Below are 25984 nucleotides of genomic sequence, written 5' to 3'. Positions count from 1 at the left end.
GTGGGTTCTGGGGAATTGAACCTCGAACTGGGGTCCTTAGGCTGCACAGGCAGGCGCTTAAATGCTATGTCATCTCTCCAGCTCCTAAAGCAGGATTTTAACAAGTTGTAAAACTGCTTTCTCAAATGTCTGCTAATTGTACCCTCTCAAAGTTAAGTGTTTGATATCTCATATTTCTAAGATTTTTATTAAAATGGCAAACTCAGAGGTTGAACTGTAGTATTCTGGAGGTTCTGTCAAGAAAAATTCTGCCCAGGCAGTAGCTTTAACTCAAATGTAACTACCAGTCCCTTGCTAGAAAGCATGGCGGGCAGCCTGTCTCCTATAAAGTTATATCAAAACTGTCCAGACTAAGGCTATGGTGTTTAGCTATTTTAGAGAAATTATGCGAATTGTATTAAGTCTAGTCAACATTCCACATAATACTGTGAAAGACTGGCACTGTTTCTTTTTTCTGCAGGGCTGGGAAGAGACCCCAGGGCTTTCCACAGCATGCTGGGCCAGCACTTACCATGGAGCACACTCCCAGCATTGCTTCTTTAACTCAATAAATTCTCACTATGCAGCCCAGCATGCCTTTAAGCTCACGGCAATCAGTCTGTTTCAGCCTTTACTGCATTGAGATTACCAATGTGCACCACCACACCCACTCTGACTTCATATTCAAGAGTACACCACCACCCTGGCTCCGACTTCATATTTAATGGCTCTTTTACTTTTGTTATAGTTAAAGATGGTTGGAAACAGCAATAGGCGACGACATCAAAAGACATAACTCACAGTGCCTTCAACCATAAAAACCAGTTTGGAGCCTGACAACCTGGGCCACGGTAATGGAGACACACTGAGGAGACTCAACACACACCAAAGCAGCAATCCAGGAGCTACTGAGAGCTGAACACTGAAGCAGACTGAAAACACAGCACCACGGCTCAGGGCCTTTTGTGGAGGAGTGGTGAAAGACTGTAAGAGCCACAGTGTGGAAGGGAATGTCCAGAAGCACTGTCCCCCTTGACTGACAGCTGTTCTCACATCTCATAACCACAACCCTAGGGGGAATACCAGCAATTCCCTGAGGTGGGCAAGGAGGAAGGAAATGATAGTACCAACACATGATGTATCCATACAAAGTTTCTACTTAAAAAAAAATCGTATCAGCCTATAAAGTGAAACTGCTAAGTTTCATAAAGAACAAAAAGATGGATAACTCTTTTCCCATGGCCTCAATAACACAAAATCATCACAAAAACCCTACCCACTGAAAACCCCAATACTCTTCTGTTTTTTAAAATGAAAATAGTTGATGTGGTTACCTGTTCTCAAATCACACATGTGAGATCTGACTTTACATATATACCACTTGCCATACGAGCCCATTTTTTTAAAAATATGGAAATCCTCTAAGCTACAAAATGTTTCAAACCTAATGTTCTGAGTACAACAGAGCTGTATAGTGAAGATCAAATGGATTATGGTATTTTTAAAATTATGAATTACTAAGTTTATTTAGGGCAAAACTATGAATTATAAGGTTTACTGTGGAGAAATTAAGATCTAGGGAGGGGCTAGATGAAAGACTCAAGCCAGGGCTGGAGAGGGAGACGGCGAGAATCTCCCTCATGGAGGCATGTACACTCACACGGAGAAGGCAAAGCAAAAATCAAAACATCCCTTTTAATAAAAGACCAGAGAGGGTTAAGAAATGATGAAGGGCTCAGGGGCTTAAAAAAAAAATTCATACATGTAATCCAAATGAGAAAGTACCCTAAAGCATGACAAAGATCGAAGAGAAGGGAAAAACAGCCAGGCTGAGAAAATTGCTCTCCCCTTTCTAGCCTGGCTGACGAGAAGGAGAGAGGCAGTCTTGCATGCTGTTCAGGAGAGGTCACAGATGATGCTTGAACCAAAATAGAGAGCTATGGAGGAAAGATCATCAGCATTCAGGTTTCTGTCTCCCCACCAATACCTGAGGCAGGGTCTCCCTCTAGCCCAGGCTGTAGCCACAGGCTAGTACTTACCACGACCCTCCTACTTCAGCCTGCCAAATGCTGAAATTAAAGGTGTGCATCACCATGCCTGCTTAGGTTTCTTTCCCCTTTTATTTTTTTTTTGGGGGGGGGGAGTTGAAACTCACTCTGCAGTCCCAGGCTAGCCTCTAACTCACAGTGATCCTTCTACCTCTACCTCCCTGGTGCTGGGATTAAAGGCATACACCCCACCACAACCACCTTTAGATTTCTATTTTAAACTTTATTTATTTATTTATTTGACAGAAAGAAGCAGGGAAAGAGAGAGAATGAATGGGCATCCCAGGGCCTCCAGCTGCTACAAATAAACTCCACATGCATGAGCCACTTTGTGCATCTGGCTTATGTAGGTTCTAGGGAATCAAACCTGGGTCCTTTGGCTTTGTAGGCAAGCACCTTAACCATTATGCCATCCCTCCAGCCCTGGATTTCTTACTTAAGTATTTTAAGTTATATGGTACAAAGAGAGCTACATTGGGCTGGAGGGATGGCTTAGTGGTTAAGTGCTTGCCTGTGAAGCCTAAGGACCCCGGTTTGAGGCTTGACTCCCCAGGAACCACATTAGTCAGATGCACAAGGGGGCGCACGTGTCTGGAATTTGTTTGCAGTGGTTGGAGGCCCTGGTGAGCCCATTCTTTCTCCTTCTCTCTATCTGCCTCTTTCTCTGTCTGTCGTTCTCAAATAAATAAAAATATTAAAAAAAAAGAAAGCTACATTCCAAAAAGGACAAGCAGATTGATATAAAATCCAGCCCACGAGATTCTCAACAGATTGTCAATGACAAACAGTGAAAGTGAGGGGGAGAGATGGTGTGGTGGTTTGATTCAGATGTCCCCCATAAACTTAGGTGTTCTGAATGCTAGGTTCCCAGCTGATGGAGATTTGGGAATTAATGCCTCCTGGAGGGAGTGTATTGTTGGGGGTGGGCTTATGGGCTTTATAACCAGTTTCCCCATGCCAGTGTTTGGCACACCCTCCTGTTGCTGTGGTCTATCTTATGTTAGCCAGGGGGTGATGTCCACCTTCTGCTCATGCCATCGTTTTCCCTTGCCATCGTGGAGCTTCCCCTCGAGCCTGTAAGCCAAAATAAATCTCTTTTTCCCAGAAGCTGCTCTTAGTTGGGTGATTTCTAACAGCAATGCGAACCGGACTGCAACAGTAAGGTGGTACCAAGGAGTGGGATTGCTGCTAGACACCTGACTGTGTGGCTTTGGCCTTTTGGAGCTGATTTTCAAGAAGACTATGGGAGGATTTGAAACCCTGGCCTAAGAGATGCCTTGCAGTGCTGTAAGTACAGCTTGATGGACTATTCTGGTCAAAGCTGAAAGACCTGAAGGCAGTAAGAACTATGGACTGTGAGGTTTGGCTTATGAGGGTGAGACAGAGCTTTGCTTGGACTGGGCTAGCAGTTTGTATGAGAAGCTTGCTCTTATGTCTGTGTCCTGAGAAGTTGTGCAGGGTTGCTTTGCATAGAAATGAACTGGTGTGAGCAGAGGGATATGGCACAGAAAGAAAAATCTTTGGGTGAACTCTTGCCCATTCAGCTGCAATTGAGAGATTACAACCTATGAGACTGGGCTAGCTGACTTGCGCTGCGGTAACAGGAAGAATGTAGACTCTTTGGAAGGGGCCTGAATGCTCAAGGAGTGTCTTGTTCTTCAAAGTCCCCTGGATTAACAAATTGGCACCCTACCTGGTATTGGGGAGTATAAGAAATGCTGGAAAGAGGGTCATTGAGTTTGCAACACGGTCTTGAGTCTTGGAAATGGCCATGGGCAGTGTGAAGCAGGTTTGCTGGTTGCCTGCATAGAGACCCCATGGGGCCATGGGGATGAACCGTGGCTTGCAGTGGAGACCCAGTGGAGATGCCGGGACCATGAGATGGCTGCCAAGGAACTGACGGCCCCGATGAAGTTTTCCAGGACTGTGAGTAGCCTAGCTGGAGGGGTGGAATTGGAATGCCAGAGACTTGTTGCTGGTTAGAATTATCAGACTTGGAGATTTGCCAATGGCTAGAATTGCTGGACTTGAAGCTACAGAGTTTGATATTTGACCTGGTTGTTTTAAATCTTGTATTGGTTGAATGTTTCTTTGCTATGCCCAATGCCATCTACTGCAGTGTGAATATTTATTCTGTGCCATTATGGTTTTTTTGAGGTTATTTTTTGGTATTATGGCTTAGTTAAAAGATCTTGGACTATGGGGATGTATGAACATCATTGGAATTGATAAAAACTATGGGAACTTTTAAAGTCAGACTGAATGCATTGTATTTTACATCATGTATGGATATCAGTTTATGGGGGCCAGGGGTGGAATGTGGTGGTTTGATTCAGATGTCCCCCATAAACTTAGGTGTTCTGAATGCTAGGTTCCCAGCTGATGGAGATTTGGGAATTAATGCCTCCTGGGGAGAGTGTATTGTTGGGGGCGGGCTTATGGGCTTTATAACCAGTTTCCCCATGCCAGTGTTTGGCACACCCTCCTGTTGCTGTGGTCCATCTTATGTTGGCCAGGGGGTGATGTCCACCTTCTGCTCATGCCATCGTTTTCCCTTGCCATCGTGGAGCTTCCCCTCGAGCCTGTAAGCCAAAATAAATCTCTTTTTTTCCCAGAAGCGGCTCTTGGTTGGGTGATTTCTAACAGCAATGTGAACCGGACTGCAACAGATGGCTTAGCAGTTAAGGCATTTGCCTGCGAGGTCTAAGGACTCATGTTTGACTCTCCAGATCTTACATAAGCTAGATGCACAAGGTGACAAATGCACACAAGGTGATGCACATGTCTGGGGATCGAATGTAGTGGCTGGAGGACCTGATGTGTCAATTCTCTCTCTCTACAACAAAAACAAACAAACAAAAACAGTACAAGTAAGCCCAGTTTGTGAGGGAGAAGTCTACACATGAAATCTCAGAATGGTTACAAATAATCAGAAATATAAAAATAAACCTCATAAAATTCTCTGCTAATTCGGCCACAGAAGAAACTATGCAGTGGTTAAATTGTACGTAGGCACTCCTCTTCTGGTTTTTGGGCGTGTACAATGTACACATGAGGAGGATGGGGGGGTCACAGATTGGTGAGTGTGAATCTGATTGATCATGTGTTGGAAATAAGAGTAAACAAATTCTATGAAGAAGGCTGTAGGAGATACAACAGTAGAAACAATGAGGAAAAGGCAGAGGAGAACATGGAGTAGGTGTCAGTGGAGATGGAAAAGCTGTGCAGGACATGGAGTAGGTGTCAGTGGAGATGCAGAAGCTGTGCAGGACATGGAGTAGGTGTCAGTGGAGATGCAGAAGCTGTGCAGGACATGGAGTAGGTGTCAATGGGGGAAGACAGCTGTGCAGGACATGGATAGGTACAATGGGGGAAGACAGCTGTGCAGGACATGGATAGGTGTCAAGGGAGGAGGACAGCTGTGTAGGACATGGAGTAGGTGTCAATGGAGAAGGACAGCTGTGTAGGACATGGAGTAGGTGTCAATGGAGATGGAGAAGCTGTGCAGGACATGGAGTAGGTGTCAATGGAGATGCAGAAGCTGTGCAGGACATGGAGTAGGTGTCAATGGAGATGCAGAAGCTGTGCAGGACAAGGAGTAAGTGTCAATGGGGGAAGACAGCTGTGCAGGACATGGATAGGTGTCAAGGGAGGAGGACAGCTGTGTACGACATGGAGTAGGTGTCAATAGAGAAGGACAGCTGTATAGGACATGGAGTAGGTGTCAATGGAGATGGAGAAGCTGTGCAGGACATGGAGTAGGTGTCAATGGAGAAGGACAGCTGTGCAGGACATGGAGTAGGTATCAATGGAGAAGGAGAAGCTGTGCAGAACATGGAGTAGGTGTCAATGGAAGAGGACAGCTGTGTAGGACATGGAGTAGGAGTCAATGGAGGAGGACAGCTGTGTAGGACATGGAGTTGGTGTCAGTGGAGGAGGACAGCTGTGTAGGACATGGAGTAGGTGTCAATGGAGGAGGACAGGTGTGTAGGACATGGAGTAGGTGTCAATGGAGGAAGACAGCTGCGTAGGACATGGAGTAGGTGTCAGTGGAGGAGGACAGCTGCGTAGGACATGGAGTAGGTGTCAGTGGAAGAGGACAGCTGTGTAGGACATGGAGTAGGAATCAATGGAGGAGGACAGCTGTGTAGGACATGGAGTAGGAGTCAGTGGAGGAGGACAGCTGTGTAGGAAATGGAGTAGGTGTCAATGGACGAGGACAGCTGTGTAGGACATGGAGTAGGTGTCAATGGACGAGGACAGCTGTGTAGGACATGGAGTAGGTGTCAATGGAGGAGGACAGCTGTGTAGGACATGGAGTAGGAGTCAGTGGAGGAGGACAGCTGTGTAGGACATGGAGTAGGAGTCAGTGGAGATGGAGAAGCTGTGCAGAACATGGAGTAGGTGTCAATGGAGGAGGACAGCTGTGCAGGACACGGAGTAGGTGTCAATGGAGGACAGCTGTGTAGGACATGGAGTAGGTGTCAGTGGAGATGGAGTGGCTGTGTAGGACATGGAGTAGGTGTCAATGGAGAAGGACAGCTGTGTAGAACATGGAGTAGGTGTCAATGGAGGAGGACAGCTGTGTAGGACATGGAGTAGGAGTCAATGGAGGAGGACAGCTGTGTAGGACATGGAGTAGGTATCAATGGAGATGGAGAAGCTGTGCAGGACATGGAGTAGGTGTCAATGGAGGAGGACAGCTGTGTAGGACATGGAATAGGTGTCAATGGAGGAGAACAGCTGTGTAGGACATGGAGTACGTGTCAATGGAGAAGGACAGCTGTGGAGGACATGGAGTAGGTGTCAATGGAGATGGAGAAGCTGTGTCATCTCAGACACTGAGCAGGTTTCACTGGAGATTGGAAGCTGTGTAGAAAAAAATGACAGTTCATTTTGGGTCATAGTGAGCTTGACATTTCTGCTAAAGTCGAAATACTGAGATGGCAATCAGATAAAATAACATGGATTTCAAGAGAGAGGTGTAGGATAGATATAAATTCAGAACCTGTGTGAACAGCCAGCATGTTTAAAGCAGTACCAGGAAAGCAAGGACAGAGAGTAAAGGACTAAATGAGCACAGGCAAGCCAACATAAAGGAGAAGATGAAGGCACCTTTGAAGAAGACCGAGCCTCAGTGCCCATGAGACAGGAAAGTCACAGAGTGCGATTCCTTGGAAAAGAATGTCAAAGCGAAGCAACCAACGTTGTCAAATGCTATACATAGGCTGAGAGAGTAACAGTCCATTTGACTTTCTTAGAAGGACAAGTCATTGGTGACCCTGCTAATGGTAAGAGGATACTAAGAATAAGTTTAAGAGAGAAAGGTGAACTGAAAATAACAAGGACAGACAGTATTCACAAAGAGTTTTTCTGCAAAGAGCAATGAGGAAATGGGTAATGGTGGCAGGGTAAGTAGAGTTGAAAGGAAGATTTTTAAAGGATTTTTTTTTTTTTTTTTTTTTTTTTTTGGCTTTTCAAGGTAGGGTCTCACTCGCTGACCTGGAATTCATTATACAGACAAAGGATGGCCTTGAACTCATGGCGATCCTCCTGCCTCTGCCTCCTGAGTGCTGGGATTAAAGGCATGCACAACCACGCCTGGCTCAGGTTTTTGGTTTTTGGTTTTTGTTTTGTTTTTCCAGGTAGGGTCTCGCTCTAGCTCAAGCTGACCTGGAATTCACTATGGAGTCTCAGGGTGACCTTGAACTCATAGCAATCCTCCTACCGCTGCCTCCTGAGTTCTGGGATTAAAGGCATGCGTGACTATACCTGGTTGGCTCAGGTTTTTTTAGGATATAAGTTTATGTGTTGATGAGAACAAACCAACAGAGAATAAAAACCTATGAGAACGGAGAGCAGCTGAGGGGTAAAGTTTGAGGAAATAAGACTCAGTGGAGAAAAGCTTTAAGCCTAAGCAAAGATAAGTAAGCTATAGTAGCAAGTAGCCACAGTGGGTGGGGGAAGGAGTCACAGAAAGTTTCTTATTTCTTTAGTTTCCTCAGTTGAAGAAAGTAACTCTAATATAAAAAAGAAAAAGCAGTAAAACTACTGTTCAGTAAAAATTATCTTACTTGACCCATTCATACTAACCCAACGTGTTTTCTTCTAGATGTTCATGTGTTTTCACTTATAACCAGGTCAGAAAAACTGTAGGATTGTTAGTAGTTCAACACATGTAAGGCTCATCAGTAAAAATATGGACAGGAAAGTATAGTGAGTATAATCAGATGTACTTTTATACTCTGTCTGGTAGAAGGCTTACTTATGTGATGTTAAATTACACTTAAGTTTTATATTACAGAACACTGGCCATTAGAGATTTTTCTTTAAGGAGGAATTTTACATGTACCAGAGAAATTCACTTTTCACAATAGGAAACTCTATATAAGGGTTCAAAACACTTACCAACAGTAGTACCAGGAGGCTGGGAAGGGTACTGGGAGCTGGTTGTGGCAGGGTATGTACCACCAGGAGGGTAAGGACAGACTGGGTAACCACTATAGAAAAGAACAAAAATCATTAAATGTTAAGACGACCCAACACTAAAGTACGTTCAAGAACCCCTCTCAGGAAATTAAGCTTCACATATTATATTACCAGTTAATTAACTTACAGTTTTAGAGCTATGAATCTATGGTTCAAGAACCATCCTATGGACATTTAGTTAATGACACTGATTTAAAGTAAATTCTCAAAGCCAAGCATGGTGGTGCATGCTTACAATATGGGAGGGAGGCTAAGGCAGGGGGTACTATAGGTTTGAAGCCAGTTTAGGACTAGTATTTTAGCATTTGGGAGGCAGAGGTAGGAGGATTACCATGAGTTCGAGGCCACCCTGAGATTAAAAAGTGAATTCCAGGTCAGCCTGAGCTAAAGTGACATCCTACCTCCAAAAAAAAAAAAAAAAAAAAAAAGTAGTCGGGTGTGGTGGCTCAGGCCTTTAATCCCAGCACTCGGGAGGCAGAGGTAGGAGGACTGCCATGAGTCCGAGGCCACCCTGAGACTACATAGTGAATTCCAGGTCAGCCTGGGCTAGAGTGAGACCCTACCTCGAAAATCAAAAATAAATAAATAAATAAATAAACAAAGCCCTGTGTGGTGGTACACACCTTTAATCCCAGCACTCCAGAAGGAGGATCTCTGTGATTTTGAGGCCATGCTGAGACTACATAGTGAATTCCAGGTCAGCCTGAGTTACAGTGAGACAGACCCCCCCCCAAAAAATAGTCAAATGTTGTAAGGACAGAACCCAATAGTAATAATCTGTTGAGAGAATTTTCTGTTCTATTTCATACTCTATTAAAAATATGTTGTCTAGGGCTGGAGGGATGGCTTAGCGGTTTAGCACTTGCCTGTGAAGCCTAAGGACCCTGGTTCGAGGCTTGATTCCCCAGAGCCCACATAAGCCAGATGCACAAGGGGGCGCATATGTCTGGAGTTCCTTTGCAGTGGCTGGAGGCCCTGGTGTGCCCATTCTCTCTCTCTCATATAAATAAGTAAAAATAAACAACTTTTTAAAAAAAATGTTGTCTAGGGCTGGAGAGATGGCTTAGCAGTTAAGCACTTGCCTGTGAAGCCTAAGGATCCTGGTTCAAGGCTCGATTCCCCAGGACCCACGTTAGCCAGATGCACAAGGGGGCTAATGCATCTGGAGTTCGTTTGCAGTGGTTGGAAGCCCTGGTGTGCCCATTCATTCTCTCTATCTCTATCTGTCTCTTTCTCTCTGTTGCTCTCAAATAAATAAAAATAAACAACAAAAAAATTTTTTTAAATGTTGTCTATAAATTTTGCCTGAAACTTATTGGTAGCTTTTTCAAATATGTAACATGAAAATAATCTAAAAAAATACCTTATGGGAAAAAAAAAACTTTATGGGGGGCTTAGTGGTTAAGGCGTTTGTCTGCAAAGCCAAAGTACCCATGTAAGCCAGATGCACAAGGTGGCTCATGCATTTGGAGTTCTTTGCACTGACTGGAGGCCCTGGCATGCCCATATTCTTCCTCCCTCAAACAAATACATAAATAAAAAATATTTTATGGAAGCCATGGTGGCTCACATCTTTAATCCCAGCACTTGGGAGGCAGAGGCAGGAGGAGCGCAGTGAGTTCGAGTGCACCCTAAGACTCCATAGTGAATTCCAGGTCAGCCTGGGCTAGAGTGAGACCCTACCTCGAAAAACAAAACAACAAAAAATAAAATTATGGGGCTGCAGAGATGGCTCAATGGTGAAGGCACTTGCTTACAAAGCCAAAGGACCCAGGTTTGATTCCCTAGGACCCATGAAAGCCAGATGCACAAGGTAGCACATGTGCCTGGAGTTCATCTGCAGTGGCTGGCGGCCCTGTCACGCCCATTCTCTCTCTGCCTCTCTCTCTCTAACAAATAAAATAAAATAAAATGTTTAAAAAATATTTTATGGGCTAGAGAGATGGCTTAGCAGCTAAGGCATTTGCCTGCAAAGCCAAAGGGCCCAGGTTTGATTCCCCAGGACCCCGATAAAGCCAGATGCACAAAGTAGTGCATGAGTCTGGAGGTTATTTGCAGTGGTTAGAGGCCCTCAATTCCCTTTCTTTCTCTCTCAAATAAATAAATAATAATAAAATTTAAAAAATAACTTATTGGGCTGAACAAGTGGCTCGTTAAAGGCACTTGTGTGCAAACTCAACCTAGGTTTGACTCCCCAGTACCCACATATAGCCAGATGCACAAGGTGGTACATGTGTCTGAAGTTCATTCACAGTGGTGCACCCACCCACTTTCTGCCTCTTTTCCTTGGTCTCTGTCCAAATAAATATTAAAAAATTTTTAGTCATTTGAGAAAAAGAAAAATTGGGAGAGAACATGGGCACAGTAGGGCTTCTTACTGCTGCAAATGAACTCTAGAAGCATGCACCATGTTGCATATCTGGTTTTGCAGGTGCTAGGGAACTGAATCAGGGCCAGCCAGCTTTGTGAGCATCTGAACTGCTAAGCCACCTCTCCAGCCCTGAAAATACTCCTTAAATAGTTTTAAAAACATTTCTTCTCACTTTATGGTTCGTATCATGTATTCATATCAATGTTAGAAAGAACTTTCTAGAAATCTCTCCTTCAATCATGTGTAAGCATCTTAAATCTATAAGTATCATTTACAGTATTCCCAACAAATGCTCACCTTTCTATGGAACACTAAATGTCATTTTTATGTAACTTGGAAACAATGGTCCTAAATTTGCATCCTGGAAGAGTTATTTACTCAAGTCTGAAGTTGCTTTTATATTACCAATTGCTGATTAAAAAAGCTTCAGATATGTTTCCATTTTTAGAATTGATTCAAGAAATGTGGGGCCTTAAGAATCTAAAACTTGTAACCTGGCTATGTACAACTACCACAGTAATCTTTCTCTTTTGTCCCTGACATCCCTCTACTTTCTGCCCAGAAATGTTAAGTTTTCTATATTCAAAGTTTCAGGGGGGAGGGAGGGCATTACCATGGGATTTTTTTTATAATCATGGAAGTTGTTAATAAAAACAAATTTGAGGGGCTGGAGAGATGGCTTCATGGTTAAGCACTTGACTGTGAAGCCTAAGGACCCTAGTTCAAGGCTCAATTCCCCAGAACCCACGTTAGCCTGATGTACAAGGGGGCACATGCGTCTAGGGTTTGTTTGCAGTGGCTGGAGGCCCTGGCGTGCCCATTCTCTCTCTCTCTCTCTGCCACTTTCAAATAAATAAATAAACATAAAAAAATAAAAAAATAAAAACAAATTTGAAAAGAAACAAAAAGTTTCAATACTCTGGAAATTATATATGTACATACATACATTCATGTATGATAAGTGCTCAGGAACTCTGGCTACATTTATCTGTAAGGGTTATGACCTGGCTATAGGAAGCTAAAAATAGAATATAAAATTTTATGACTGGGTGTGGTAGTGTACATCTATAATCCTAACAATTGGGAGGTAGAGGCAGGGAGGATCAGGAGTTCAGTGCCATCCTCAGTTCCACAGTGATTACAGTCAAAGCCAGCCTGGGCCCATCTAAACCATCCCCCCCACCCACATTATAGTCATTCAAAATCTCCTCTAGGCATCAGTACATACCAGTCTTACATGTTTAGTTACAAAAAATCCTTTCAGAGAGTATTCCTAGATTACCAGTGTAACAAGTACACATTTAAAACACCTGTTAATAATTATTTGACTTTCTCTAGTGTTAGTCAGACTGCATTCACTATGAACTTAATTTTACCATGTTATTACCAAATGCATAATAAAGGTTGAAAATATAGTTTATCTATGAACTCAATGAGACATATAAGACTTTATAGTTAACTGATTCTCTAATTCTGAGAAAAGCTCTTTTGAAAAAACATGGTCTTAGAGGCTGGGAGATGGCACAGTAGGTTAAGGGCCATTTGCTGTGCCAGCATGAGGACCTGAATTCCACTGTCAGCACCCACATAAATAAGTTGGCCATGGCCAAGCATGCCTTGAACCCAGCGCTGAGTGGGGAGGGGGAGGAGGCGGGAGAATCACTGGGGCTCTCTAGCCAACCGGCCTCAATGAAAAATGGCAACTTAAGGTTCAGTGGCAGACTCATCTCAAGAAATAAAGTAAAAGATACAGGAAAACACCCATGTTCTCTGGCTTCTGCACAGGATACATGTGTCTACACATACACACACGCATACATCAAACATACATATAAAAGCAAAATAAAAAAAAATTGAAATAGGTAAAAACAGTATTAAATACTGTGGTGGTTTGATTCAGGTGTCTCCCATAAACTTAAGAGGTGTTCTGAATGCTAGATTCCCAGCTGATGGAGATATGGGAATTAACACTTCCTGGAGGCAGTGTATTGTTAGGGACAGACTTATGGGTGTTATAGCCAGTCCTTGCTGATGTTTGGCACACTCTTCTGTTCCTGTTATCTACCTGATATTGGCCAGCAGATGATGTCCACTCTCTGCTCATGTCATCGTTTTCCCCTGCCATTATGGAACTTCTCCACAAGTCTGTAATAAATCTTTTTATTTTTTGTTTTGTTTTACAAGGTAAGGTTTCATTCTCATCCAGGCTGACCTGGAATTCACTATCTAGTCTCAGGGTGGCCTCAAACTCATGGTGATCCCCCTACCTCTGCCTCCCGAGTGCTGAAATTAAAGGCATGTGCCACCACGCCCTGCCAAAAATACCCCCCCCCAAGACTTGGTAGGGTGATTTCTGCCAGCAATGCAAACCTGACTACAATAGTAATATTGGTATCGAGAAGTGGTGTCATTTGCTGCTAGACACCTGGCTGTTAGGCTTTGGCCTTTTGGAACTGATTTTCAAGAGGAAAGTGGGAGGATTTAAAACCTTGGCCTAAGAAATGTTTTGCAGTGCTGTAAGTACAGCTTGATGGACTATTCTGGTTGAGTTGAAATACCTGAATGTAGTAAGAACTATGGACTATGAGGTTTGGCTTATGAGGGTAAGAAAGAGCTTTGCCTGGACTGGGCTAGCAGTTTGTATGAGAGGCTTGCTGTTATGCCCATGTCCTGAGAACTTGTGCAGGGTTGCAATGCACAGAAAAGGACTGGTGTGAGCAGAGGGATATGGTATAGAAAGAAATCTTTGGTAAAACTTCTGCTCTTTAGCTGCAATTACATGAGAGATTACAACCTTTGAGAGAGACTGGGGCAATAGGAAGAATCTAGACTCTTTTTCAAGGGGCCTAAATGCTGAAAGTATGTCCTGTTCTTCAAAGTCTGCTTTATTCCTCCCCTGGATTAACAAATCGGCACTCCACCTGGTATTATGGAGTATAAAAAATGCAGGAAAGAGAGGGTCATTGAATTTGCAAAATGATTTTGTGTTTTGGAAACGGCCACAGGCAGCATGAAACAGGTTTGCTAGATGCCTGCATGGAGACCAGATGGAACCATGAGGATGAACTGTGGGCTGCAGTGGAGATCCTGTGGAGATGCCGGGACCACAAGATGGCTACTAAGGAAAGCTGATAGCTCTGGATGAAGTTTTCCAGGACTGTGACTAGCCTAGCTGGAGGGGGGGGAATGGGAACTCCAAAGACTTGCTGCTGGTTAGAATTATCGGACTTGGAGACTTGTCACTGACTAGAGTTGTTGGATTTGAAATTACAGAGTTTGAGGTTTGCCCTGGTTGTTTCAAATTGTGTACTGGTTGAGTCTTTCTTTTGCAGTGTGTATGTTTATTCTGTTCCATTATTATTATTATTATTTTGGTATTATGGCTCAGTTATAAGACCTTGTATTATGTGGATGTTTGAACACCATTAGGATTGATAAAAACTTTGGAAGCTTTTAAAGGTGGACTGAATGCATTATATAACATGCATGAATATCAATTTATGGAGGCCAGGGGCAGAATGTGGTGGTTTGATTCAGTTGTCTCCCATAAACTTAGGTATTCTGAATGCTAGGTTCTGATGGAGATTTGGGGATTAAAGCCTCTGGAGGCAGTATATTGGGGCTTATGGGCATTACAGCCACTTTTCCCTTGCCAGTGTTTGTCACACTCTCCTGCTCCTGTTGTCCACCTGATGTTGGCCAGAAGTGATGTCCACCCTCTGCTCATGCCATCGTTTTCCCCTGCCATCATGGAGCTTCCCCTTGAGTCTGTAAGCCAAAATAAAGCTCTTTTTTCCCCCCCCCCCACAGCTGCTCTTGGTCAGGTGATTTCTGCCAGCAATGTGAACCTGACTGCAACAACTACTAAAATAGTTTTCTCCTTAGCTCATCTTTAAAACCAATATTCCATTAATCTTTCAGCAATCTGAAGATACAAACTGAAGAGGGAAGTAGCAAGGATTTCAACACCTAAAACCTATCAAGATTATGTCATTACCAATACTACACTTTCCTCTCTGTAAATAAAGTGAAGCTGCATTCCTCTAGACTAGAAAACACTCCTTTCAAGCTATGTACATGAATCATAAAATTCCAACAATAAACTTAGCATGGCAGCACATGCCTATGCACTTAGGAGGCTTAGGGAAGAGAATTGTGAGCCTGGACTACACAGGCAGACTGTCTTAAAAAAAAATAAAAGTAAGGGGCTAGAGTTAGCTTAGTAGTTAAGGTACTTTCCTGCAAACCTAACGACCTGGGCTCAATTCTTAAGTACCTATGTAAAGCCAGATGCACAGTGGCACATGCATCTAGACTTCGTCTGCAGTGGATAAACACCCTGACATGCCCATTCTCTCTATTTCTTTTTGTTTTATTTTTTTGAGGTAGGGTCTCACTCTTGCCCAGGCTGACCTGGAATTCACTACGTAGTCTCAGGGGTGGCCTTGAACTCAGGACGATCCCCCTACTTCTGCCTCCCGAGTGCTAGGATTAAAGGCATGCACCACCATGCCTGGCTCTCTCTCTCTCTCTTTGCTTGCAAATATATAAAAGTATTAAAAATAAAAGTGTGACTGGCGAAATTGCTCAATGGTTAACACACCGACCTGCAAAGCCTAACAACTCAGGTTTGATTCCCCAGTGCCCATGTAAAGCCAGAAACACAAGGTGGTACATGCATCTGGAGTTCATTTGTAGGGGCTAGAGGTCCAGTCATGTCCCTTCTCTTTGTCTCTCTTATCTGCTTATAAATAAACAGTTTTTAAAAATTGAAGAGAAAAATAACTACATACATGTATGAAACTATAAAAAATGAAATTATAAAAATCTACCAATAAACCAAGCTTTATCTTTTATCAAATTTCCACTAAATTTGTTTTACTGTTCTAGTTATCATCATTATTTGATTCACATCTAACAGAATTTCTAATACAATCATTCAGAAGGTCAATTTTCATTACCTGGGATTGGGAGGATATCCAGATGGGTATGCAGAGATTCCACTTGGCATGCCTGGCATGTAGGAGGCTAAAAACAATTTTTTAACATTTAAAATAGTATTTAAAAATAAAATACAGTCTTGCATATAAAAGCTACTGAATACTAGGTATCACCATAAAGCCACAGCAAAATTTCACACAAGATGCAAATCTTGGCCTTGAACAAACACCTGAGTTGTTAGTTCTTTACTTCCATAAGTTAGTACACTCAGGTCACATGATCCTCCAAGCATTAAGCATGAAAATGTACACGAGAAATCACACCTGGTCAGCTCTGGGACCTGCTCATCTGCAGCCCGAGACAAGAGGCTCCGTTTCTAGTTTAGGTAAAGGTCACTCTGGCCTCTTCTGGTCCAAGATCAGCTTCTTAGGTGACTTCTTGTAGTACCTAAGAAATCTTCTGACCATTCTTGCACGTGTGCTAACTGATCTGCACAGCTGCTTCTGCTGCCCTGAAAACTACAAGCCTCCTGGTGACTATGAGAAGTCCTGTATAAAACTTACATTTAAAGCTGGGCATGGTGGCGCATACCTTTAATCCCAGCACTCAGGAGGCAGAGAGGTAGGATGATCGCCATGAGTTCAAGGCCACCCTGAGACTACATAGTGAATTCCAGGTCAGCCTGAGCTACAGTAAGACCCTACCCCGAAAAAAGAAAAGAAAAGAAAAAAAACAAAACTTTCATTTATATTCATCTAGACTGGTTACAAAGAAAAGACAGGCTTGGAAATACTAGGGAAAAAAAGTCAATCCAGAATGCCTTATTTATTCTTTACATAGTGCACTAACAGAATCAAATAGTATCAAATTGTCAGTGTTGCCAAAAGGCTAATCAACACAGAGGAGAAAAGACTTGCTTTCAGAGTCAGTCTTTTTTTCAATGAAACTTCTTTTACTAGATGCACTTATGAATTAGCCCTTAAGTCCATAAATGAACAGAGGGAGGGGATGGAAAGAAAGATAAATGAAGAAGAGAAAAAAGAGGAGGCAGACAAGAGAAAGGATAAGGAGAGGAGAAGGAATCCTTGGCTGCAAGTTGCCTTAGAATCTAGTTGGGGCAATAAGCAAAGAAAAAAAACAAGTGGGTATGGTCTGTGTGTGTTATGTTAAGTGTAAAGACAGGAGAGTACACAGTGCTACTTTGAGGCTCACCCAGGAAAGGTGCTGTTCTGACCCTAAGTAATGTAGATGAGGAACGCAGATGAAGCTTAGAGGCAAGACTTGGCGCCTACAAAGAATGAATTTCTAGAGGACAAAATTCAAGTAAGCAGGAGAAGTACAAGGGCTCCTATGAAGGCCTTAGAAGCCTTCCCCAGTTGATGAACACACGATCTTTTAAGTTGCCAGCCTCACAGCTTTCTTGTTAGGGTGAATCGGTAGGTATCATAAATACATCTTTTCTAAGTATAATAAAGCAAGGATTATGTCAGTGCTTCAGAAAGAAAGAACTCCCCAAAATGTCACTACTGCTAGATCCCACCCACCCACACACAGTTTTTCTTTCCAGGCAAGAAGCTTAGAGTTTGTATTTAAGACCATCTCTTAGAAAAGATGTGGCTACTATTAGATATTAGAAACACAACCAGTTCCCACCCACTCTTGGACTAGTTTCTCTCTCCAACCTAACAGCCAGCACCTCCTAGTTTTAAGTAATTTCCTCATGATTATAAGCAATTCTCCTTCCTGAAAACCCAACAATTTCAATCTGGGTGTGGTGGTGCATGCCTTTAATCCCAGCACTCAGAAGGCTGAGGGAGAAAAAGACTGCTGTGGTCTTGAGGCCAGCCTGGAGCAACAGAGCGAGTTCCAGGTAAGCCTGGGCTAGAGTGAGACCCTACCTGGTGGAGGGGAGGGCAACTAACAATTTCATCCAAGTCTTTAGGTTTCAACTCAGGGAAATAACAAGTTTGCTTTAGACTGGCAAGGAAGCAGATAGCAAGGCAAACTAAGTTTAGAACCAGAAAAACACACACAAACACACAAAAATGGGACATTAATAAACAATAGACAGGATAACTGTTAGGAAAGTAACAATGTTGTATGATGAATAGTTATCCCTTAATAAATGTGCATTTTTAATTGAGGTTTGGATGTAATGCTAGGTGTTTTGTTTTTTCATTTGTTAAATATTTTGTTTTTACTTATTTACTTACTTGACAGAGAAAGAGGGGGAGAAAGAGTGGGCACACCAGGGACTCCAGCCTGCAAACAAACTCCAGATGCATGTGCCTCCTTATGCATATGGCTTAGGTGAGTGCTGGGGAATGGATCCTGGGTCCTTGGGCTTTGCAGGCAAATGCCTTAACTGCTAAACCATTCCTCCAGCTCTTGTTTATTTGTTTTTGAGGCAGGGTCTCCCTCTGCAGTGTTATGTTGGCCTCGAATTCACAGCGATCCAGTGCCTGAGCCTCCCAGGAGCTGGGATTGAAGGTGTGAGCTACCACATCCTGCTTAATGTTCACTTTAAAACTGCATTTTTATTTATTAGCAAGAGGTGGGGAGAGACAGAGAAAGAATACAAACAGGGGCACAGAGCCTCCGGCCGCATGCACCACTGTGTGTATCTGGCTCTCTGTGGGTACTAGGTAATTGAAACTAGGTTATCAGGCTTTGCAAGCAAGTGCCTTAACCACTGAGCCATCTCTCCAACCCAATGCTGGCTTTCCCCTCTACCCCATTTCATTTTTCAAGGTAAGGTTTCACTTTAGCTCAGGCTGACCTGGGATTCACTACGTAGTCTCAGGGTGGCCTTGAACTCATGGTGATCCACCTATCTCTGCCTCCTGAATGCTGGGATTAAAGGCATGCATCACCATGCCCAGCCAGCTGACTTTTTTAAGATCCGAAGTAACACGATGTCATCCAGGGTGACTGTAAACCTCCTGGGCCCAAGCAATCCTCTTGCCTTAGCCTCCCAAGTCAAAAGGACTACAGACATCACCATCACGTCTGCCTATTAACACTATCTGGTGATGTGACTCAATAGTTTGCTCAAAAGTCACCCTCAAAAAAATAAGAAAGTGTTCTGAACCATAAGTGCACAATTCTCACTACTAAACAAGCATTTATTTAAATATGTGTCCAATTTCTTGTGAATGTGTGTGGCAGAAATTCAGGTCTTTATTTCTTTTTTTCATACATAATAATAATGTACATTACCTAAATGTATAAAACGTATTTGAACTGGAATGGTCGGACAGTAAACTGGTCTCTTTTGATGATTTATTTAAATTAGCTCTAGCAGGGATGTCCAGATGTTTGACATTGTGACATGACATTTCCATCTAAAAATGTGTTGAGGGCTGGAGAGATGGCTCAATGGTTAAATGTACTTGTTTGTAAAGCTTCATGGCCCAGATTTGATTCCCTAGTACTTATGTAAGGTCAGATGCATAAAGTGGCACATGTATCTGGAATTTGCAGCATCAGGAAGCTCTTGTGTGCCCACATACATACATATATACACACACTCCCTTCCCCCTCCCTCAAATAAGTAAGTTATTTAAAAATAAAATAAAAATGTTTTGAGCCACAGGTTGGGGAGCCTATGTTTAATGAGACAATGAGTATAAATTTGGACTGCCACAGTGATTAGGGTGGTCTTTCTAGAATATTGCACTTCTAGTGCCAAACTAAAAGAAATCTAGGGGAAAAAAGTGTTGCTTAGAGTCTGTCTAAATTTCTAAAAAAGTTTCCCTTTAAGTGATAACAGACTATATTTGAGCAAATAAACAAGAATATGGGACCAGGAAATATTTGGTAGTTAAAACTCAAATAAGCATTATTGTCCACTATTGGGTACTCAGCCAATAGGATTTAATAACATGAAAACAAGTTTGTGAGCTAAAAGAATCACCAATATCCTTAATAAAAGCAGCACTAACCCTAAGACCAAGCTGCTTCTGTGAAGGTAAGGAGGGAAGTCAAATCAGAAAATTATTTTTTTACTTTCCCATTCTGCTTACAAATCAAGATGTTCCACAAGATAGGATGGATTTAAAAAAAGGAGCAATTTTCAGCAAAAGAAAAATAAACACATAATTAGTATTAGGAGGTAATTAAATCTGGGGCTGGAGAAAGACTCAATTTGTAAAGTGCATTCCTGAAGTCCCAGCGCTGGGGAGGCAGAGACAGGGGTTCCTTTGGGGCTTGCTGACTGGCTGGCTAGTCTAGCCTAATGGGTGCGCTCTAGGTGCAGTGAGAGACCTTGTCTCAAAAAACAAGGTAGAGGGGACTGGAGAAATGGCTTAGTGGTTATGGCATTTGCCTGCAAAGCCTAAGGACCCGGGTTCAATTCCCTAGGACCCACATAAGCCAGATGCACAAGGGGACACATGTGTCTGGAGTTCATATGCAGTAACTAGAGGCCCTGGCATGCTCTTTTTCTCTGTCTCTTTCTCTCTCATAAATAAGTAAATATCATATTTTTAAAAAATAAAACAAGGTGGAGAATGACTGAGGAATAGGCTTTGGCCTTTGCATGTACACATACGTGTACTCACACACACAGGAACATGCATATACACACATGCACAAAACACACAAAGAAAAAAGGATAAAAGTTTGACTAATTGGAATCATAAATAAAATTTACAAAAAAGGATCACAGCGCAAAACACAAAATACAATAAAAGCAATGCAAATTTAGTAAAATCACAAGTACAACCAACTCCCCATTATGCAGGATGACTTTAAAACATCAGTATGGATCATTTACATAACAAATAGGGATAATATACACCAATTAAGGGAAAATTGGTATTGTTTTCCATGTCCATACCCTCTGTCCAAGGTAAAGCCTTGAATTGGCTGTACTGAAAAGCAGCAGCTGAGAGCTAGAACTCCAAGTATGTACACCAGAATAGCTGACTGCAAATGGCAGTGTGTAGTTACTCCTTCTCTGTGACGTAACTTACAAACTGGAGCTGCAGAAAGGAGCGCTCAGAGTACCTTTTAGGGAACATCTGCTTCCCTGCTGATCGAATGAGGCTATTCCATGGCATGCATAATTTTAAGAAATTCTAGCTCTATTCCAGCATTTTCTCTTCCATTTTGGAATATAGCACATACACACTAAGATTTCTACCCACAAAGCGAAGCCCAAATGCCAGTCTTTGGCAAGAATTTGTACATGCAGATGTGGGGTCTTAGAACACCTCCAAAAATTCCACTAACTGGACAAGCTAGAAAGCAAAGTGAAGTTATTACAAATATTTAACAAGATTCAGTTTAAATTAATTGTAAAGTCAAACCTCAATTCTACTTACTATTTGGTGGTCCTGTTGCTGCATATGATGGGTAAGGTGCAGAAATAGTTGGACGAGAAAACACTGGAGGCTCTTCTCCAAATATCACAATCATGACCTGAATAAGCTCCAGTAAGTCTGACTGTGGCTAAAAATGGGGGGGGGGGGGGGAGAAATGTCAGGTACAGAGGCATTTTTCAGAAAAATAATAAAGTCTGGCTATTTTTATCAGTTTTCACCTCAGTTTGACAATTTTCTTTATATGATTCCAAACACGAAATTCTTTTTCCTTCTCTTTCTATTTCCCTCCCTCAACTTCTTTTTGGCTACTGGAGACAGAGTCTCATTCTACTGTATTTTTGTAACTTAAGGCTGGTCTTGAAGTCATGATCTTCCCAAGTATTCAGATTACAGGCATCAGGTACTATTCTTTTTTTTTATATACATTTTTTTCAATTTATTTATTTATTTGAGAGTGACAGACACAGAGAGAAAGACAGATAGAGGGAGAGAGAGAGAATGGGCGCGCCAGGGCTTCCAGCCTCTGCAGACGAACTCCAGATGGGTGCGCCCCCTTGTGCATCTGGCTAACGTGGGACCTGGGGAACCGAGCCTCGAACCAGGGTCCTTAGGCTTCACAGGCAAGCGCTTAACCGCTATGCCATCTCTCCAGCATCAGCTACTATTCTTTTTTTTTTTTTAATTTTATTTATTTATTTGAGAGCGACAGACACAGAGAGAAAGACAGATAGAGGGAGAGAGAGAATGGGCGCGCCAGGGCTTCCAGCCTCTGCAAACGAACTCCAGACGCGTGCGCCCCCTTGTGCATCTGGCTAACGTGGGACCTGGGGAACCGAGCCTCGAACCGGGGTCCTTAGGCTTCACAGGCAAGCGCTTAACCGCTAAGCCATCTCTCCAGCCCCTATTCTTGATTAAAAAAAAAAAGAGAGAAAAAGAAAGAAAATTCAAAGTATTTTATTTATTTCAGGGAGTGAGGATGAGCATGCCAGTCACTGCAAACAAACTCCAAATGCATGTGCTACCTTGTTCATCTGGCTTTATGTGGGTACTGGGAAACTGAGCCTGGGTCCTTTGGCTTTATAGGTAGTTGCCTTAACCACTAGGCCATCTCTCTTGGCCCCATGGCTGAAAATTTTTATTAACTCAATAAAGGGTTTTGTTTTGTTTTGTTTTGTTTTTTCAAGGCAGAATCTTGCTCTAGTCCAGGCTGACCTAGAATTCACTATGTAGTCTCAGGCTGGCCTCAAACCTACAGCAATCCTCCTCCCTCTGCCTCCTGAGTGTTGGGATTAAAGGTGCGTGCCACCATGCCTGGCTGCAATGTGGTTTTTAATCATTTCATTTATGACAAAAGATGAAAAAACTGCTGTGGATCTTTACTTCTAGTATCAACTAAAACGAAACTACCTGTTTTTCCAAAAGGTTGCTAACATTTTTTCTCAAGTGTTTAGTAACTACTCTTGCTTCATGCATACTGAAAGTTCATGCCCCTCCTCCTGTAATAGAACTGGGAATAAGTAGCCTTTCCACCAACTAGTGTTTTCAGTGGAACACAGCAAAAGTCATTTTTTAATTTCTAAGCCATTGTGGACATGAAGGGGTATATTTCTCCCTACTTGCTCTTCCTGCATGCAGAGGACTCTGCAGTCTTGGAGACAATGGTGTTGCCCAAGTACATGAAATGCTAAGCCACGTGGAGGAATGCTGTGTGGGCCATGTGACATAGTTCTGGAGATAATGGTGTGTGTACCTGAGTCCACGAGGTACTAAGCCAAGCAAAAATATCATACCCAGCGGGTCATGATGCATGCAAAACATTTCTGCAGTACTAAGCCCATAACATTTGTAACATGTTTATCTGCCAGGATCCTCTATAGCATAACTGCATCTATTTTACTAAAGTTAGCAATCATTTTTTCAGATTTGTGAAATATCATACATAAATGTTTAAAATATGTAATTTTAAGTCAGACGTGGTAGTACACACCTTTAATCCTAGCACCTAGGAGACAGAGGTAGGACAATCACTGAGTTGAATCTGGGACTACAAAGTAAGTAACAGGTCAACCTAGGCTACTGACACACTGCCTTGAAAAAAAACAAAGAAAAAAACAGGAAGCTGGGCGTGGTGGTGCATGCCTTTAATCCCAGCACTTGGTAGACAGAGGTAGGAGGATCACTGAGAATTCAAGGCCACCCTGAGACTACATAGTGAATTCCAGGTTAGCCTGGGCTAGAGTGAGACCCTACCTTGAAAAACCAAAATAAATAAATAAATAAAAATAAGGGCTGCAGAGATGGCTCAGCAGCTAAAGTCACCTGTTTGTAAAGCCTGACAGCCTGGGTTCGATTTCCCAGTACCTATTTAAAACCAGATGCACAGAGTGGCACATGTGTCTGGCATTCATTTGCAGTGACACTAAGCCCTAGTGCATCATATTCTCACGCTTTCTGTTTGCGAAGAAATAAAAATTAGAAAAAAAACACATAATTTTAATTTTAAGTCCTGGGTAGCAATTAGCCAAGTTAAAATGTTGAAAACTAAGTCCCGGCATGGTGGCGCACGCTTTTAATCCTAGCACTTGGGAGGCAGAGGTAGGAGGATCACCGTGAGTTCCAGGCTACCTGAGACTACATTGTGAATTTCAGGTCAGGCTGAGCTACAGTGAGACCCTACCTCGAAAAACAAATACAAACAAAACAAACTATTTTTTTACATTTGCCCCATGTCAATGGCATTCCAAGTACAAAGTATTCATTAGTTCTCTGTACTAGTGGGTTCAATCTGCTACTCAACACATCTACTGAACCCTTCATTCCAATTATGTATTTTTCAGTTCTATGGTTTCCACTTGGTTCATTTTTAATACAATACTGCATTTCATCATCTACTTTCTTTTTATTTATTTATTTTTGTTTATTTATTTGAGAGCAACAGAGAGAGAGAGAGAGGGAGGGAGGGAGGGAGGGAGAGAGAATGGGCGTGCCAGGGCTTCCAGTCACTGCAAACAAACTCCAGACGCGTGTACCCCCTTGTGCATCTGGCTAACGTGCATCAGGGCCCCCTGGGGAATCGAGCCTCGAACCAGGGTCCTTAAGCTTCACAGGCAAACGCTTAACCACTAAGCCATCTCTCTAGCCCTCATCATCTACTTTCTTGAACACAATCTTTTCCACATGTCTGTTAAGTGGGCTACCTCAAGCTAAGGGAATGTCCTGTTTTTATCTTTTTTGTTTTTAAACTCAATCCTCATTTTTGGTATGGATGATACTTTTAAATCATATGCTGGGTATCATTTGTGAAAAATGAGAGTAGATATGCATTATTATATCTTCTTTTAGCAAGAGTCCACCATCTCCTCAAGCAAGCACTGACACTGTGGATGACTTTAATAAAACTGAGACTGAGTTAAACTGAGTTTAAAACTGAATTAGCTGATGTGTGCAGATGTGCTGCCTCATATGCTCCTGCAGAGGCCAGAGGATAAAGTCCAGCGTCCTCCTCCATCAATCACCCGTCTGCTTTTCCTTGAGACAGATTCTCTTACTCAGTCCAGAGCCTGCCACTTTTCTTTTTGTGGCAAGCCCCTGTGATTTTCTGGTCTCTGTTCCTCACAAGACTGAGGCTACAGTTGTGTATAGTCACAGCTTTTGTAAGAGGACTGGGGAAATACACCACCAGAAGTCTCAGGCCCTCATGCTTACGTGGAAAGAGTATTTAACAACTGAGCTCTCTCTCCTGCCCCTCAAGGCTTCTTCTTTTTCCAGAGGTAGGGTCTCATTCGAGCCCAGGCTGACCTGGAACTTACTCTGTAGCTCAGGCTGGCCTTGAACTCACATCCTCCTCCTACCTCAGCCTACTGAGTGCTGGGATTAATTTGCCACCATACCTGGCCTTAAGGAGGGTTTTGTTTTTGAATTTATTTATTTGAGAGAGAGAGAGAATGGGTACACCAGGTCCCCAACTATTGCAAATGACTCAAGATGCATGTGCCACCTTGGGCACCTGGCTTATCTGGGTACTGGGGAATTGAACCTGAGTCCTTAGGTTTCACAGTCAAATGCCTTAACCACTAAGCCATTTCTCCAGCCCAAGGAGGGTTGTTATTTTTAGTGTAAAAGTAATGATGTTTAGCTACATTTTCCCAAACAAACATGAAACACTATTCCTATAGAATAAACATCCTAACAATAACTGATGGGAGGGGTTTTTCAAGGCTCATTTTACCTGAAGAAGTTCTCCCTCTTAACTTTCTCTAGGGCAGTAAACAGTCTAATTACCCTTGTTCTTTGCAAGGTTCTGAACAGACTCTTCACCAGAGATTGCTAAGAACCTAGCTATTTTCCCAGAGGCCTTCTGCTTCATTATTTAGCATCGTGTCTTTGAAGCTTAAGAATTCAGAGTTGAAAAGGAGACATAAAGGGTGGAGAAAGGAAGGGAGGAGGATACTTAATAGGTTGATATTGTATATATGTAATTACAATGATTGTAATAGGGAGGTAATATGATGGAGAATGGAATTTCAAATGGGAAAGTGTCGGGGTGGGGAGGGAGGGAATTACCATGGGATATATTTTATAATCATGGAAAATGTTAATAAAAATTAAAAAAAAAAAAATAATTCAGTATCTCTCTTGGGGGTAGGATGGAGCTAAGAGGACCTGACTCACTTTGTGACTTTTTTCCCCCAAATCCTGGGTCATAAAGTCCTGGCTACTGTGGTAGACACAATAGCGACTTTTGTCTTTTCAGCCATTTTAGGTCATGTACAACTGCAGGCTTTAGCCTCCTCACTAAGGCTCTCTTTTTAGCTTCTCACTCTGCACCA

The 25984-nt window shown here is 42.6% G+C and overlaps 1 protein-coding gene across 2 annotated transcripts in view; it reads right to left on the bottom strand.

The window, feature by feature from the left end:
- Tsg101 (tumor susceptibility 101) overlaps positions 1-25984 on the bottom strand; it is a 59656-nt gene that overhangs the window by 18334 nt on the left and 15338 nt on the right. For both annotated transcript variants that reach the window (XM_004650803.3, XM_045145447.1), the window contains 3 exons: positions 21156-21282; positions 15849-15915; positions 8436-8527 (listed from right to left, as the gene is read on the bottom strand). In XM_004650803.3, the coding sequence (XP_004650860.1) occupies positions 8436-8527; positions 15849-15915; positions 21156-21282 (286 nt within the window). The remainder of the gene's footprint in view (positions 1-8435; positions 8528-15848; positions 15916-21155; positions 21283-25984) is intronic.

This window comes from Jaculus jaculus, chromosome 3 (assembly GCF_020740685.1).
Source record: "Jaculus jaculus isolate mJacJac1 chromosome 3, mJacJac1.mat.Y.cur, whole genome shotgun sequence".
Classification (NCBI taxonomy): Eukaryota; Metazoa; Chordata; class Mammalia; order Rodentia; family Dipodidae; genus Jaculus; species Jaculus jaculus.
Note: the sequence above shows the minus strand (reverse complement) of the source record. Positions and strands in the feature narration are given on the sequence as shown.